The sequence below is a fragment of the Indicator indicator genome, chromosome 24, assembly GCF_027791375.1.
Source record: "Indicator indicator isolate 239-I01 chromosome 24, UM_Iind_1.1, whole genome shotgun sequence".
Taxonomy (NCBI): Eukaryota; Metazoa; Chordata; class Aves; order Piciformes; family Indicatoridae; genus Indicator; species Indicator indicator.
The window spans coordinates 5,815,927-5,832,267 of NC_072033.1; the positions used below are offsets into that span (position 1 = coordinate 5,815,927).

The 16,341-nt window shown below is 55.7% G+C and overlaps 1 protein-coding gene across 1 annotated transcript; it reads left to right on the plus strand.

Annotated features, from left to right (window-relative positions):
• Positions 1-362: 362 nt before the first annotated feature.
• SRC (SRC proto-oncogene, non-receptor tyrosine kinase) lies at positions 363-9,097 on the plus strand. The gene is made up of 11 exons (XM_054392018.1): positions 363-606; positions 843-942; positions 4,746-4,844; positions 5,535-5,638; positions 6,512-6,661; positions 6,934-7,089; positions 7,250-7,429; positions 7,508-7,584; positions 7,918-8,071; positions 8,303-8,434; positions 8,889-9,097. The coding sequence occupies exons 1-11, from the start codon at positions 363-365 to the stop codon at positions 9,095-9,097; spliced, it is 1,605 nt and encodes a 534-aa protein (XP_054247993.1).
• Positions 9,098-16,341: the final 7,244 nt, after the last annotated feature.

The following is a 16,341-nucleotide window of genomic DNA, read 5'->3' on the forward strand; positions in this document are numbered from 1 at the left end:
TGCTTCCCTCTGCTCCCAGAGCAGTCCCAGGGCTGAGTGTGCTTCCCTCTGCTCCCAGAGCAGTCCCAGGGCTGAGCATGCTTCTCTCTGCTCCTGGAGCACTCCCGGCAGCTCTAATCCTGGTGTCTTGCTGGCAGCCGTGGTGAGGTGGGAGGTGGCTGGGAGTTAATGAGGAGTGATGGTGTCCCAGGGCAAGGGCAGGATGGGCAGACTTCCTGGCAGCTGATGCCTGAACAGACTCCAGAGGTTGTTTTGTTGCCTAGTGGGCAGGCGTCAGTCATGCAAGCCTCATAGTAATCCTCATCACAACCATCATCAGAGAAGCCCTCTGCATGTGTGTCTGTCTCCTGCAGCCCAGGACCATGGGGAGCAGCAAGAGCAAGCCCAAAGACCCCAGCCAGCGCCGGCGCAGCCTGGAGCCCCCCGACAATGCCCACCACGGGGGTTACCCTGCCTCCCAGACGCCCAGCAAGGCAGCAGCTCCCGACAATGCCCATCGCACCCCCAGCCGCAACTTCGGCACCATGGCTGCCGAGTCCAAGCTCTTCGGCGGCTTCAACACCTCTGACACGGTCACCTCACCGCAGCGTGCCGGGGCACTGGCTGGTCCGTGTGGGCTGGGGCTCGGGGGGACAGGGAGGGGCTCAGTTGGGTCTTTGGGGGTTTGACTTCAGTTTCATCTCATGGTGATGGAGTCTTCTGCTTCTGAGGGGCTTTGAAGTGGAGAAGAGGAAGAGATCTGTGTCTCGTTGGCTGGTGGGAGAATGATGGGAGAGAAGGGTCCCCAGCAAGGGGCACCCAGCACACATCACTGTGCCTGTCCTGAGTGCTCTCTGTTGCAGGTGGAGTCACCACTTTTGTGGCCCTCTATGACTACGAGTCCCGGACTGAAACAGATTTGTCCTTCAAGAAAGGAGAGCGCCTGCAAATAGTCAACAACACGTGAGTGTCCCTGCAGCCAAGCCCATGGGGTGAGCTGCCACCTTTCTCCTTCCCATGGAGCCCCTGAGCCAAGCTCTCCCCAGGGATGGGTGCTCAAGGAGGGATGTGTCAATACTTGCATGGACACAGTGACTGGCATGGACATCAGTGCTGGAGGTGATCGTTTGCCTCCTCCCACATCCTTCCAGTCCTGCTTCTGATCACTGCTGCCTTGCAGCTTTGTCACCAAATCACCTCCTCTGCTTCTTGGCTGGTCCATGCCTTCCTGATCCTTGCCTTTCCCCTATCCCCGTCTGCATTCAGCTCCCCCTTGTTTGCCTGCACACATCTCCTCCGATTCATGGCCGCTTTCCCCTGTGCTTGCGTGGTCTCTGATCTCAGCTTCTCCCCTGACTCTTTTTTCTCTCCTCTGTGCCATGCTGTCGCTTAGGAGAAAAGTGGACGTCAGGTGTGTATTGCAGATTGTTGCTGTTACTGTTGTTGTTCATCTTAAATGACAGAAGGTTGCCTGCTGCCCAGGTTGGGTGGAGCAGGGCTGGGAGGACGTGGTTGCCTGATGATTTTGTGGTTGGTTGGGTTTGTCCTTCCTTAGTGACCAGGACAGAGTGAGTAGCCCTTTCCCATGCCAGAGAGCTGCCCCATCCAGAGCTGTGTCTGCACCCAGGAGCTCTGAACCTGGCCTGCTTTCCTCATCTGCCTGGCACCCCTCTGCAGTCCCTTTTCCATTGTCTCTCTGCTTCCCCTCAGCATTTTTTGCATTTATTTTCACATTTTTTAATTTATTTTTGATTATTTGTGTGTGCGCATGTGTGTGTGTGTGTGTGTGTGTGTGGCTCAGAGGACTCATGTGCTTCCTGAAGGGGCTGGCTCCTCGTGTTTGCTCTCCATCCTGGTTACAGCAGCACACCCATCGCTTGCTGTGCTGCACAGGGCAGTACCACCAGCTGGAAGCTGCTCTTAAGAGCATGATCCTATATTAAACCCACATGTGCTCTATCCCAGCACAGGGCATACACAGTCTGGAGCCTGACTGGTGAAGCCACTGCCCCAGTCATGAGCTCCCTGGGGTCTGCAGCTCCCACTACGCCCTCCCCCCCAGCTGCTGCCTTTCCACCCAAACACCCGAAACAGCTTTGCAAATGCAGAGGGCTGGAAGACAAGGAGATGTCCTGGGGTGATATTTCTCCTGCAATGGTTGAGCATTGTTGCATAAAAGTGTTTTCAGTTTGGTCCTTGTTCTCCTTGTTCCATCACTGTTTATTAATGGTGGTTTGTTTAATCCATGAAGTCCAGGATGTGGAGGGCTTCAATGCTGCAGAAAAAGCCTGCATTTGGGAGTTTTGGTGCCTCTTGCTTTCACAGACTCTCCACTATACTAGCCCCAGGCTTGTGTTCTTCTTTGGGCTGTCTCAAAGTCAGCCCTGCCCATTGCATGCCCACCTTGGGCTCCTATATGAGGGGTTTTCTTTATGCCTTGTATCACTTCTGGGATTTCCATAGGTTTTTCAACTGTGCTGCTGTTTGTCAAAGGCTCGGTTAGAGGGAGGGGTCAGGGTGTGATGGGCTCTGCAGCATCCTGGGGAGCAAAAGGTCTTGTTTTGCTGATGAAACCCAAGAGTGGAGGATGCAGAAGCTGGCTGCTGACTTTCCTGGTGTCTGCTGTGGGTGCATGGGTGGATGTCCACAAGGAGAGAGGCGCTGGAGAAAGCTGAGCAGTGATCAGAGGGTGCATCTCTCCTCTCACTGAGTGTCCAGATGCTGTTGTGCTTTGGCAACAGCAAACAGCGGCCATGCAATATCCCTTTCCTCTGGGCTCTTCTGGGCTGTGGGGAGGGTGCTGGGGTCAGTCCAGGAGGGACTGGTAAGTCTTGGGAGCCCGTGGCCACATGGAAGACTGTCCACCAGCAGCTTTACATGGTGGCTGCATGCTTGGGCTGCTCTAATGGGCTGGAGTTGGGCAGGGCATGAGGAGAAGCCTCCACATCACTCACCTCCCTGCTCCTGCATCCCAGCAAAGCCCAGGCTGGCTGCAATGACCCTTTGTCTCCCAGACAGGCCAAATCCATCCACCCCAGTGCAGAAAGGCTCTTGTGGTACCATTTCCAGTGGGAGGAGGTCTTCTCCCAGTCAACTGGCAGCCAGCCGGGATGTGGTGGGGTATTTTGGGTAACGTTGTGCAGGGATTGTTGAAATGCTTTGTTTTGATGATGATGATGATTATTATTATTATTTTCCCCACTGAGACATTTTTGGAATAGTTTGTTTTTGCTCAATTCCCAGCTTGCAGCCTTGCAGTCCAAGCTGGAATAAAGCCACCAGTCAAAAACTGGGCATTTCTCAAGCAGATGTTTTTTTCCAGTCTTGTGGGAAAGGAGCCCAACCAACCTCCTGTCCCCTTCAGAGCCACCCCAGTAAAGGTGGGGAGCCCAAGCTACCTGCCATGAGATGTGCTGGGGACTGGGAGAAGTTAAAATACCAGCTGGGGCTTCTGTGGCTCTGGGAATGGGCAGCAGAACCTCACTCTGTGGCTGGGAGGAGATGCCCAAAAGGTTCCTACTTTTCCTGGCCCTGCTGGCACAAACACAGGGAAACAAAGGTCCAAGCAGCACTAGTTTAGGTGAAACAAGCAAAAGTCACAAACTGCTGGTGTCTGGAGTTAGGATGGAGGTTCACACAGCTGTGAGGGTCAGAGATGGGTCTGGATGTGGTCATGGGTCTTGCAGTGGTGACTGAGGTCATTAAGGTTTTCTGTAAGGGGTTTGTGGAGGTCACCCTGCCGAGTCCTTGCATGCTCACAGTGCTGTTCCCACAGATCTGTAGCTTTCCCATAGCCTCATCTCCCTCGTGGTCAGGATAAATTAGATTACTCTTGTCTTTGATGGGCAAGAAAATGTGAGTGGCTGGAGGAAGCCCTTCTGGCTGTGGGGAAGGGGAAGCCACCTCCTGCTGTCCTGTTGTTTTCTATTATTGTCTTTTCCTGCCCTGTCCAATGCAGGAGCCTGTGGGGAGGAGAGCAGAGCATTGAGAAAGCTTTTGCACCCTACTAGGTCCTGCGGATGGGCCTGGGGCCACCATGCCCAGGGCATGAGGGATGGTGGGTCAGCCCTGGGGTTTTGGGGACAGCACAGGGGCTTCTGCAGGGTAGAACTATGCTTGGGGCTGTGGGTGTCCATGGCTCCATGTCATCCATCATGCAGGCACAGCCCATGCTTGGCTGCCTGGAAGCTGGTGGCCAGGGATTGCTTCCATGCAGTGTGCCTGTCCCAGGGCTGGAGGTGATGTGCCTGAGCTGAATGGAGCCTGCTGCATCCGAGCCAGACATCACTGCAGGGCAGGTCTCACTCTCCCTGCCCAAACCTCAGCCTCATGCTGCTGCTTTTCTGCAGCCTGTGTCTAACAAACTCAGCTGGGTTTTCCTGGGGCTTTTTTTCAGTCCCTGCCATCATTCTATTGCTTTTTCCCCACTTCCCTTCCTTGCTCTCCACTGCCTTGGATCCCCAACACCTCTCAGCCACCAGCCAGACCCTGCTGGCAGTCAGGTGGCTCCTGACTGGTACTTTGCCTGCCTGGCTGGCTGCAGTCTAAGTTTAAAGCCTCCCCTGTGGGCAGGGGCTGGCAGCAGGCAGGGTCTGGCTGCAGACTGGGGGCTGAGGGGGCTGCAGACTGGGGGCTGAGGGGGCTGCAGCCCTTCCTGTGGAGCTCTGCCCTGGCTCATCCCTCCTGGTCCCAGTTCCTGCGGGCAGAAGAGGGGCTGGCTGGGGGTCTCCTGGCTTCACACTGAGTGTGTTTTGGTTCTCTTGCAGGGAAGGTGACTGGTGGCTGGCTCATTCCCTCACTACAGGACAGACTGGCTACATCCCCAGTAACTATGTCGCGCCCTCAGACTCCATCCAGGCTGAAGAGTAATTGGCATCTTTTAGACAGCTTACAGACGGGCACATGCACCCTGAGAATTTCCTCCCCTCTGCTGGGCAAAGCCTGCCAGGCCCCTGGGTGTTCCCTTTTGGTTTTCTTTCCCCTTTGAATTTACAAACCCTTCAGACCTTTTCCAGCCTTTCTCTAAGTGTGTAGGTGCAACCTGCTTGTGTGGTGGAGGGGTGAGCTGTGGCCTAGAAGGGGCTGTGGTGGACCTGATGCTTTGGGTCTGGTTTTCACCCTTCCATATGTACCCACATCCATGGGTGAGGATGCTGCCAGCCTTGCCTGAATGGATCAGGCTGAGCACAGAGGTGACTGTCACATGGGGAGAGCAGGCAGGGGCAAAGCTGGGCCTAAGTCTCAGAGAGGAAGGTGCCAGCCATGTCCCCACAGCCAGTGGCATGGCATCCCCCCGAGAAAGACCTCAGGGGGCTTCAGGGGGCTCCAGAGCCCCTTGTTTGGGGAGGCATTTGGAGTGAAGGCACTTGGTGCAGGGTTGCTCCGTGGCAATGCCCAGCCCAGGCTGTATGGGGACACCATGCACCACCAGGTGCCCAAGCCCAGAGACACTTCCCATAGTCTCCAAGCCATGGAGAGGCTGAGCCAGCTGCTTGACCAGGCAATGGAGGGGCTGGGTGAGTGCCAGGCACTGAGCTGCTGCCTTGCTCTTCCAGGTGGTACTTTGGGAAGATCACTCGCCGGGAGTCCGAGCGGCTGCTGCTCAACCCCGAAAACCCCCGAGGGACCTTCCTGGTCCGAGAGAGTGAGACCACAAAAGGTGAGTGGGGCTGCAGGGAGTCAGCCTGGGAGACTCCCTGTCTGGGGAGTAGAGGGACATCTACATGGGGACCCTGGTCCCCTCTGTCTGGTCCGAGCTCCCACAGCTTAGGTGCACAGGACAAGAGAAGGAAAGGAGTTGTACCTTGTAGAGAGGAGCCCATGTTTTGGGGTTAGTTTTTTTCACACCCCCAAACAAGTGGTTTTTTTGGCTTATCCTGGTCCCTCTGTAGTGGCAAAATCTTAACCTGTGCCTCTGGGAAGCAGGCCAAGGAAATGATGATTTTTTTTTTTTAGGTCTCTTTCAAGTCTGATGACTCTTTATACTTCTGTTGTGCCTCCTGAAACTGAGTTGTGATCTTTGCAGTTTGGCTGCCTGAGGATGCAGTTTCTTACCTGGAAACCAGGTTTAGTTTGGCTCCAAATGCAGCTTTGAGAAAAGCTACTCGATGCTTCTTTCTGTTTTGATGCCTTGAACTTGCCACTGATTATTTTATTCTAATGGAAACAGCTTCTTCAGGCAGTGGCAAAATCTTCCTCTCTGTTCTTTGTGGCCCCAGCAGTGCGTGGTGTTGCTCTCCTGTGGGCACAGCAGAGACAAGGGATCTCCCAGAAGGCTTGGCAGAGCTGCCATGCACATGAGGGCAGCTGGAGGCTGTGGTTTCAAGGCGTGGCTGTAGCTGGGGTTGTGTGCTGTCCCTCCCTGGCATGAGGTGCCAGCTTGTGCAGCCAGGAGCTGCTGCCCATCCTCTGGTTTTTGGTGGAAGCAGCAGCCTGCATGCCCCAGTCCTGCATCCACCTTCCCCTTGGGACCCCAAGGGGAGCACCCATCTGCAGCACATCTCCCACCCAGCCCCTTGGTCCTGCTCTTTAGGTGCCTACTGCCTCTCTGTCTCTGACTTCGACAACGCCAAGGGGCTCAATGTGAAGCACTACAAGATCCGCAAGCTGGACAGTGGTGGCTTCTACATCACCTCCCGCACCCAGTTCAACAGCCTGCAGCAGCTGGTGGCCTATTACTCCAGTGGGTAACCACTTCGGGTCCTCTTGGGGTCTTGTGGTAGTTTTAGGCTGGGTGCTGTGCTTGCCCTCGCTGCAGGATGGGTGCTGCTGGGAAGCCAGTGCAGGGCTGGGAGACCCCAAACCATTCTGGGGGGACCTTGGTGAAAAGCTGCTTGGGTTTTGGGGAAGAAGGGGAGGGTCTAGGTATGGGTCCCTGAGGTGTTTTGTGGGGGAGACGTGGGGTAAAGCCATCATGCCCAAATGTCACCCTAATGGTGTCCCCTCCTATGCTAGAACACGCCGATGGCTTGTGCCACCGTCTCACCAACGTCTGCCCCACATCCAAGCCCCAGACCCAAGGCCTTGCCAAGGATGCCTGGGAAATCCCCCGGGAATCGCTGCGGTTGGAGGTCAAGCTGGGACAGGGCTGCTTTGGAGAGGTGTGGATGGGTAAGGACTTTTCCCACCCCACTGTCCCCACTGTGTGCCCACCTGCATCCTCTCCCCAGCCATCTGCAGATGCCCAGTGTCTGCAGGGGTGGGGCGGCAGGTGAGAGACACAATCCCCTACCCCACAAATGTCCCCTGAGCAGCCTGTCCTGTGCTGCAGGGACCTGGAACGGCACCACCCGGGTGGCGATCAAGACATTGAAGCCTGGCACCATGTCCCCAGAGGCCTTCCTGCAGGAAGCTCAGGTCATGAAGAAGCTCCGGCACGAGAAGCTGGTTCAGCTCTACGCCGTGGTTTCAGAGGAGCCTATTTACATCGTCACTGAGTACATGAGCAAGGGTGAGCATGGGAGGGATGCTGGGGGAGCTGTTAGGGCTCTGCTCCTCTGGATTGCCATGACTGTGGTCTTCCTCACAGGGAGCCTCCTGGACTTCCTGAAGGGTGAGATGGGCAAGTACCTGCGGCTGCCCCAGCTCGTGGATATGGCGGCTCAGGTGGGTTTGCGCATCCCTGGGCCTCCTGCATCTCCTCCCGAGGGCACAGCCACCCAAGCACCTCACTGCCCTGGCTGTCAGTTGGTGGGGTGCTCTGCAGCCTCACTCAGCTGGATGCCACCATTCCCTCTGGGTTGCAGTCAGGGACCATCCTTTTGCCCATTCCCATTGCCTCCAGCACTCCCTGGACAGCAAAACTGCATCTTGTGTGGGTTTTCTTGAGCAAGGAACTATTCCCACACCCTGGGTTGGATCCTTCTGCAGAGCTGTTCCCCTTGGCAGACCCTCATGTCACTCTGCCAGCCTCAGTGTCCCATGTGCTGGTCCCCACAGATTGCATCTGGCATGGCCTATGTGGAGAGGATGAACTATGTCCACCGGGACCTTCGGGCAGCCAACATCCTCGTGGGGGAGAACCTGGTGTGCAAAGTGGCTGACTTCGGCTTGGCCCGCCTCATCGAGGACAATGAATACACTGCTCGGCAAGGTGTGTGCCTGGCACTGCCTGAGGCTGCCAGCACCATGCCTGGAGAGGTGGCACCGAGTGATGGCTTCTGGTCCCTAGTCCCTGGTCCCCGGGGCTGTGCACTGCATCTGGAGCTGGCTCCTGGCCCTGGTTGTGCAGGGATCCCAGAGGCACTCACAGCCCCACGCACCCCCATGTACCACAGGGCTGGGAGCAGCCCCTCACAGCCCCTCACCCTGCCTCTCCCTTTAGGTGCCAAGTTCCCCATCAAGTGGACGGCCCCCGAAGCTGCTTTGTACGGCAGGTTTACCATCAAGTCAGACGTCTGGTCCTTTGGCATTCTCTTGACCGAGCTGACCACCAAGGGCAGAGTGCCATACCCAGGTGAGGGCTGGTACCCACCAGCAGAAGCCCCATTGCAGTGCCCCAACACTAGCTGCTGGTGCCCAATGCTGGCCTCTGGCACTCTGTGGCCCTCAGAGCCTTGTTTGCAGAGAAGCAAACTAATGTGAAATTTGTCCTGCAGTTTGGGCAGGAAGGGTGGCTCAGGAGTGAGCTGCCCCTGCCCAGTTCAGGTCCTGCCTGCTAGCATGGGGTGAGCAGAGCCTGGCCAGGATGCAGGGTCACAGCAACCCTCTCCCACGGTTGTCCCCAAACAGGGTGACAAGCTGTCAGGGATGAGCATTGGTGGGCTGGAGGGTCCCTCTCCCTGGGTCATCAGTGTTGCCTGTGGTACTCATCCCAGCTTGATGCCCTTGGTGTCCCCTCTGGGAAAGGTGTGGTGGTACAGGATCTGGTTGGCTCTAATCGACCCCACATCTCCTCTGGCCACGCACAGGAATGGTGAACCGGGAGGTGCTGGACCAGGTGGAGCGGGGGTACCGCATGCCCTGCCCGCCTGAGTGCCCTGAGTCCCTGCACGACCTCATGTGCCAGTGCTGGCGGAAGGACCCCGAGGAGCGACCCACCTTTGAGTACCTGCAGGCATTCCTGGAGGACTACTTCACCTCTACAGAGCCCCAGTACCAGCCTGGCGAGAACCTATAGAGTCGGAGCTGCTCCTGGCACCAGGGACGCTGCCGTTCTCGCCGTGGGGCACCAAGGGCTGGCCTCCCTCCCAAGGAGCAGCCCTAGAACAGGATGAGGTGTCATCTCCAGATGTGGCCAGGGGAGGTGCTGGGTCCTCACTGCTCCTTAAGACTTCTGGCCCGTGTTTAATGAAGTGGCACTGTCCCACTGGCAAGAGGAGCCTGTGGGCACTGGTGGACCTGGCTTGGGAGGGTGAGCGGAGCATTGCCCACCGAGAGACTTGGCTTTCAGGAGACCTTTGTTCCTCAGCAGCTCTGGGGAGAGCCTGGAGGAATTGAGGGACAGCATCACCCCACCTTGGACACACAGCCCTGATCTCCTACACCCCCTTTCTAAATCAGCACAAATTTCCCTGCCCCTTTGCTCTCTTCCCCAACCACTCCTTGGCTCCAGCTCTCCCAAGGGCACTGGCAGAGATATTTCTCCATGGGAAAGGTGCAATCCCTGCTTCTGGCTGGTGATGTGCCAGGGTCGTGGTGCCAATGTGGGGTGACAGTGAAATGTTGGTGGTCTCCCTTCCTGGAGTGCCCTTCCCAAGGGCACTGGGAGTGTGAAATGTGGCTGCTTGTGGCTCCATTGACTGACACCATCCCATGGGAGCATCCAGGTGCACATTCAAGTCTTCCAGCTGCCTCTGTCCCCCTCAAAGGACAAAGTGGTGTCCTTCTGGGAGTGGCACAGGGCTGGTTCCAGCAGAGTCCTCCTTAGCCTGTGGCCAACCCCACTAGCCCAGCTCTGCTTTCTCCTACTGAGCACTCCTGGTCTTCCAGCTGACCCCCTGGGAAGTGCACCAGAGCCCCCTCACTAGTCCCTCCCTGACTCTGCCACCAGCTCTCCCACCAGCAGAGTTCCCCAGGCTGGCCCTTCTGCCAAACCTGGTGCCACCACAGGGCTTGGATGCATGGAATGTGTGGCTGTCCAGGGTACTGGAGTGTTTTTGGGGAAATACTAATCTCTCACAGCTGGTTTTTCCCACCCAGTACATTTTTAGCTGCTTTCCCCCAATCCCTCAGTCTCAGCTGCCAGGCTCTGGTACCCATGCAGTGGGAGCAGCCTCAGCCATGGGCCACCATCCTGGAGGAGAGGTCTGGGAAGCACTGTGCCATATGGGAGACATTCCCATCTTCATCTCCTGCCCCTGCTCACTGCCAAAGGCCTCAGCTGTGTTCGGAGGTGGGTGGCTATCCTTGTCTGGTTTTGCCCCCACACACATCCCATGGGGCTAAAGCCCAGCCCCAGCACTCTCTCATCCCAGCACCTGCTTGTACATAGCCCTTGAGCTGTCCTAACACCCTTCCAAACATCACCTTCATTGCATGTGTTGGTTTTTCCCTCTCCTGTGGCTGGACCCAGCTGGAAACCCTTCACCATGGTGGTTCAGAAGGCTTCACTCCCTCACCTCTTGGGTCCTGGGCGCCCTTTCTCCAGGAGCCCTGGGGGATCTTCAGATGCTTTCTGAGACCTGGGGTGGGATGAGGATGCTGGGGGCAGGGGTGATGGCATGCAGCAGTGGGAAGGACCCAGAGTGGGGAATCAGTGGCTTTGCCCACCTCTTGGTCCTCACCTGGAGGGCTTGCTTTGCCTTGCTTGTGGGATAGGGGTTCCCTGTGGCACAGCCTCCTTGCAGGTAGCAGACCCTTCAATCAGGTCCTTGCAGGCCCAAACGACTTCTCACCAGCCCCCACTGCTGTGCCAATGTCCCATGGGCAGGGGGTGGCCAAAACCCCCTCCCCAGAGCTCTGCTGGAGTAGGGCCCAGGCATGCTGCTACCTCCTACTTGCTCCTGCAGCTCCCTGACCACTTATTTATGAACCAAGCGCTCATTTGGTTGCTTGGTGGCTCCTTTTTATGAATAGAACCTTGAAAATCAGCTTGAGTTGGCTCTTCAGCAGTACAGAGATCCTGCTGGCTTGGAGAAGAACAACTGGGTTAATGATTTTTTTTTTTTAATCATTCTGGGACTTGGAGCCTTTTCTTCCCCCTTCCTAGCAGATTTGCTGTGCCTGCATCTCTTCATTTGGGCAGGGGCTCTCCAGACCCTGGATGTTCTGGGTTTTCCCATGTTTGCATCCCTGTCAGTGCTGCCAGAGAAATCCTGTCCTGAGGCAGCCAGTCCGAGGGGTGGGCTGTGCCATAGCTCTGCCTAAATTACACCAAATCCCCATCCCTGGGGAGAAACCTCCTAAAACTGCAAAGTGCAGAAGCCAGATTGGCTCTGAAAGCTGGGGAGAGAGAAGTGCAGATGTTGAGGCTTGGCTCTTGGCTGTCTGCAGCTCATACAGAGTGTTGGTGAGCAGGAGGGGACTGGGCTTCACCCAGTGGGTTGATTTTCTGGCTCTTGGTGGGAAGCAGCAGAGCAGGAACGCAGCCTTGACACATGGAAGACCTCCGAGCTGGCTTCATTCCCTACGGCTTTTGAGAAGCTCTGATGAAGGAGACGTGCTGGGGACATTTCCAAGCAGAAGCCAGCAGAGCAACCCTAAAGGAGCCCTCCTGCACAGGGCTGGGATGTTGTGCATGTTCATGTGTCCCCTGGTGGGTTTGTGCAGGCAGCTTGGTGGCACTCAGCATCCCCAGACTTGCTGCTGCAGCCAGAGGCCCCAGGGATCTGCCACAGCTCCTCCATCACCATCGTTGTCTGCCAATCTCTTTTTTTTTAAGCCAGTAAACTCCAGAGGGGAGCTCCCACCTAAGGATGCTCTTAGGAGTCAACAGCACCCTACAAGTCACTCTCCTCTGCTTATCATTGTTTTTTTTACACACTGTTTTGTAAGATCTCCAACCGACTATGCAGAGAACATGTGGATCTGTGTCTCTCTCCACCCAGCTCCCCTCTCCCTCCCCACCTGCCTTTTTCAGTGTCAAAGTAAAATATTTAGCTTTTTTTTTTCTCCCCCTCTCTTTTTTTATAATAATAAAACTTTGGGAAAACAAACAAACCTGGAAAGGTCCAGCTTTGTGGGTGGTGGGGGGTGGAGATGCTTTGAAACTCTAATGTTGATGTAAATACTTTGCAATTTGATAATTAAATACAAACAGACCTCACAAAACCAAAAGTGTGGCTCATGGTATGAGAGGACTTCTTGGAGCACGTGCAACACCCATGTGTGGCTTCTGGTGCTTCAAAGGCTTTCTAGGATCTGGTGCCACTTCCATGCTGCTGGAGCCATTCATGGGCTTGTGGTCCAGCACAGACCCAGCACCTGCTCCTGGAGGAGAAGGCTCATCTGTTGAGTCCCTCCTGCTCCAAGGGCCAGGGATGGATGGCTGCTGGTGGTGGGTGAGTTCCCTGCGCCCAGACCATTCTGGTGCAGCAGCACAGGCATGGTGGGCACAGAATCAGGCCCAGTGTGCCCTGACCTGAGCTGGGATGCAGGCTGCATCACCGGTGGGATCCCAGCTGCAGTTGTCAAGGTGGAGCAGAGGGCTGTGGCATGCACCACTGGCACATGAAGGACCCTCTGCTGTGTCCATAGGTGTTTCCTATTCTGGAACACCCAGGTCCCTGCCCACACAGCAGGGGCAGCCCCAGTGGCTGTGAGTGATACAGTGACCATCCTGCACACATCCATTTGGCCAAATCCAGGGCCAGCAAAGCAGCCCTGAGCCCAGCAGGCAGGAAACTCAACCTTTAACCCCCACTGGCTGGGCTGGGGTGGGATGGGCACAGGATGGGGCAAAGGCAGCTCTCCCACAGAATCTGCTTCATCAGCAGCTACGAGAAGCAGGCCTGCCTCATTAGGATAATGAGTGGGTGTTGATTGGGATCCCTCACTGTGTGATCAAGTAATTGATATATAGCACAGTGTTGGGGGAGCAGAGGTGTTGCTGCTTCTGCTGCTGATGGTGATAATGCTGATGCTGCTCGTGCTACTCCTTCACCACCACAATCCGGGGTGACTCCAGTGCCCTAAACCCTGGGTCTGGTTGCTCTGTGCTGGCATGTGGCTGTTCCCTCCTCCTTCTTGGGCTGGTAAGTGACTCAATCTTATCACCTTCAATGTTTAATACTTTCTGGTTTGCTTCTCTTTAAAGTAATTAAGTGATCGAGGGATTATCTCTTCTTGGCAAGTCCCTGGGTCTGTGTGCAGTGTGTGGGCTGGGCCAGTGGGGCTGCTCCTAGGAGGATAGCTGGTGCCAAGGTTCCTCTAGCTCTTGGCTTTGCAATGTGGTGTCACTGCTCGAGTATGGGGTGTCTGTGGGGTGCTGAAGGGCAACCATGGGGTGCCACAGAGATGCAGCGTGCTGTGGTCCAGCCTGAGCCCTGGGGCAGTGTGAGTGTCTCTGGTGGGTTGTGCTTGGGGGATGAGAGTGCTGGATTCAGTACTTCCAGGTGCTATTCTTTGCTTCTTCCTTTGTGTGTCTTCTTCACTTTGTGGCTGGTTCTGAGCCTTGGAGGCAGCTGAAGCTTCTTGGGGCAGCTGGCAGGACCTGTAGCCCACCATGGCTGGTCAGCCATGGAGACAGTCCCCTTGTGTCACTCAGACCAGCTAGAGCCCCTGCCAGGCATCCCCAGCCTGAGCCAGGCAGATGCTCCTGGGGATTACACCACATGCCTCCTGTAATGGACTTAATCTTGATGTTTGCTGCATGCTCATGCTGTGCCCTGTAAGCCCAGGAGAGGATTGGGGTGTTGGGGTGGGGGGCTGGTGAGGAGATGGGGGTCCTGGGCTGGGCAGCTTTTGCTATCAACAGGTCGAAAATGGCCAGGGTGAGTTGTTTGGCCTGAACATTCCCTGGAGTTTCCCCAAAGCACCTCAAGTGCTGGCTCTTGATCCAGGCCCCCAGAGGATGAAATGTTTGTACTTGGAAGGCAGCCCTGAACTGTTCAATGTGTTGAAGGTCCTCCAGAGCAGACCCTGGGTGGTGGGTCTGGGGTCTCTCCCACAGCCCAGACCCAACTGAAGGATGCTTGGGGCAGGAGCAGGGTGCTCATTAAAGGGATGGGCTGCAGCAGGGCTGTGCCCCACTGCCAGGCACTTGCGTCTCACAGGCTGTGTTGCTCAATGGTAGCAAAGGGGGTGCACAGGAGGCTGGCACACACTGACTTGAAGGACAAAACCTGTCTCTGTCCCCTGGGGATTTTGTCACTCATATCTCACCACCCCCCCACCCCCCCCCAGCAGCAGCTGATGGCACCCGAGCTATCCCTCCTGCCTTGCCCTGCTGCCAGAAGGTTTGCCTTTGCTTAGAGCAGTAGCAAAACCCTCTTGCCAAGGGTTAACCTCCAGGCTGCCAAAGGAAGGGCTGAAGTCCTTACTTGAAGTGTAGCTTCACCTGAGCTTTCACTGAAGGCTATGAAACAGCTTGGTGCAAGGAGCAAGAGACAGGCAAGAACAAAGGGCAATGGCAGGGCTCTCTGTGGCCCTGAGCAATGTTTTTGGCTTCTCTGGTGCACTGGTTTTGGCTAAAGTTTATTTTCTGGCTCAGTGGGGTTTGGCTGGAAGAGCCCCAGGGCAATAGTATGAGGGGATGGGGCTGGAGGCCTTGGGAGCCTGGTGCTGTCAGCAGCAGGACTGCATCTCTACGCATTGCAGCTTTTCTGAGCTGGCTGCTGGGTGCTTCCAGCCTAAACAGCTCCTCAAGTCTGCTGCTAAGTTGTTAAGGCCAGGCTGAGGGCTTGTCTCAGGGTAAGCATCCAGGCAGGAGGTGCTAAGCACCTGATGAGATCCAGGGATGGATGGGCAGGTGCTGGGAGAGCAAGCTGATGGCTGTGGTGGACTCAGACAGATGGCTCCCAGCTTGCATGCCAAGCAGAGCTGGGGCTCTCATCTACCAAACATCAGGCAGTCATGGTCAAACCTTCTCCATGGGAAGCCCTGTGCTGTTCCAGTTCCTTATCTTGAGGTTGATGAGTAGCGAGGAAGGAGGGAGAAGCCCCTGGACACTGAGGCTGCAGTGAGGAGCCCGAAGACCACCTGATGTATGCTGCATCTCTGTTTCTAGGGATCTGTGTCTGGGTTTGGTAGATTTTTTTTCCACCCCCTCTCCCGACCCTGCTGTGTCACTGATCTGTTACATGACCTAGAAAAGAAAATGATCTGCCCTTCAAATGCAAAGATAAAGGAACAGCTTAAGGCTCTTGCTGCCTGTATCTAGGATGCACCAGGCAGATGGACATTATAATACAACAAGGTGTTGAGTCTCCTCTGTGCCAAAGCCCTTGCAGGCAGTGTCCAGGCTCAACAGGACCTGGCACACAGCAGTGGTTGTGTTTTAAACCCTACTGCTTTCAGTAAGTAGTGCAGCTACCCCCTAGAGTGCCTGCTCATCAGCACAGGCCCCATGCAGAGACCCCTTGATGCCTTCAGGATGCTGGGGACAGAGCCACCCTCCCGCTCCTCTGGCACAGAGAGAGAGGATCCTTGAGATCAGGACAAAACATCTCCTCTGAGCTTTCTTCTCTGCAGCCAGCAAACACCTGCCTGAGAGTGCAGGTGCTGTCTGCGCAGGCTCAGCCCCACTGGTGCTGCACAAGCAGCAGAGCTGTGCCAGAGCCATCGGGTCCGACCTGTTCTGCAGTCACAGGCTGGTTTTTCATGGTCTCTTTACAGAGGACAAGAAGGGCATTAGCATGAGATGTGAGGCCTGCTTGGGTTCCTCACTCTGCCCCAGGCTTTCTGTCTGACCATGATGAAGTTGCTTTAATTTTCTATCTTTAAAATGAAGATGGTATCTCAGTGCCCTGGAGAGGGTAAGGCAGTGCTGGGGAGGACTGTGAGCAGCATATCAAAGCGTGCTCTCTATCTGCACTTAGGGAGGGAGGGCTGCAAAAAATGGGTTCCTTACCCATCAGTTGCCCAGATCTCTCCTGTCACTACACTCCCCTTTTTGAAGTGCTTTTTAGGTCCAGGGTGGGCCCTGCAGATGAGAACCCTGCAGCCATACCTTGCCTTGAACCCCAGGTACAAAGCTTGCTGTCATCCCAAGGACTGTCTGGCTTCATGGCTAGGATTTATTTAAATCACTGCAGAGGGCAAGCTGGCTGGTTAGGAAGAAGGTGGTGCTCCTGAAAACTGCTTTAGCTCTACTCCATTGAAAGTTAGAAGTTGCTCAGAGCAGAAGTTGCTGCCAGAGCTTGTGAATGCGATGCCCTCCCCTCTCTGTTCTGTCATCTCTGCTGTAGCTGATATGGCAGCTGCTGGGGTTTCCCTCGGCCTGGCAGGTGACAGAGCTGTCACATTTATTCTTGGTGATGTGGC

Excerpts from the sequence above, each read along its gene's own strand:
- SRC (XM_054392018.1), top strand. The coding sequence starts at position 363 with ATGGGGAGCAGCAAGAGCAAGCCCAAAGACCCCAGCCAGCGCCGGCGC. Across the intron at positions 607-842 it reads GCGTGCCGGGGCACTGGCTG|GTGGAGTCACCACTTTTGTG; the intron begins GTCCGTGTGGGC and ends TCTCTGTTGCAG. Across the intron at positions 8,435-8,888 it reads GGGCAGAGTGCCATACCCAG|GAATGGTGAACCGGGAGGTG; the intron begins GTGAGGGCTGGT and ends GGCCACGCACAG.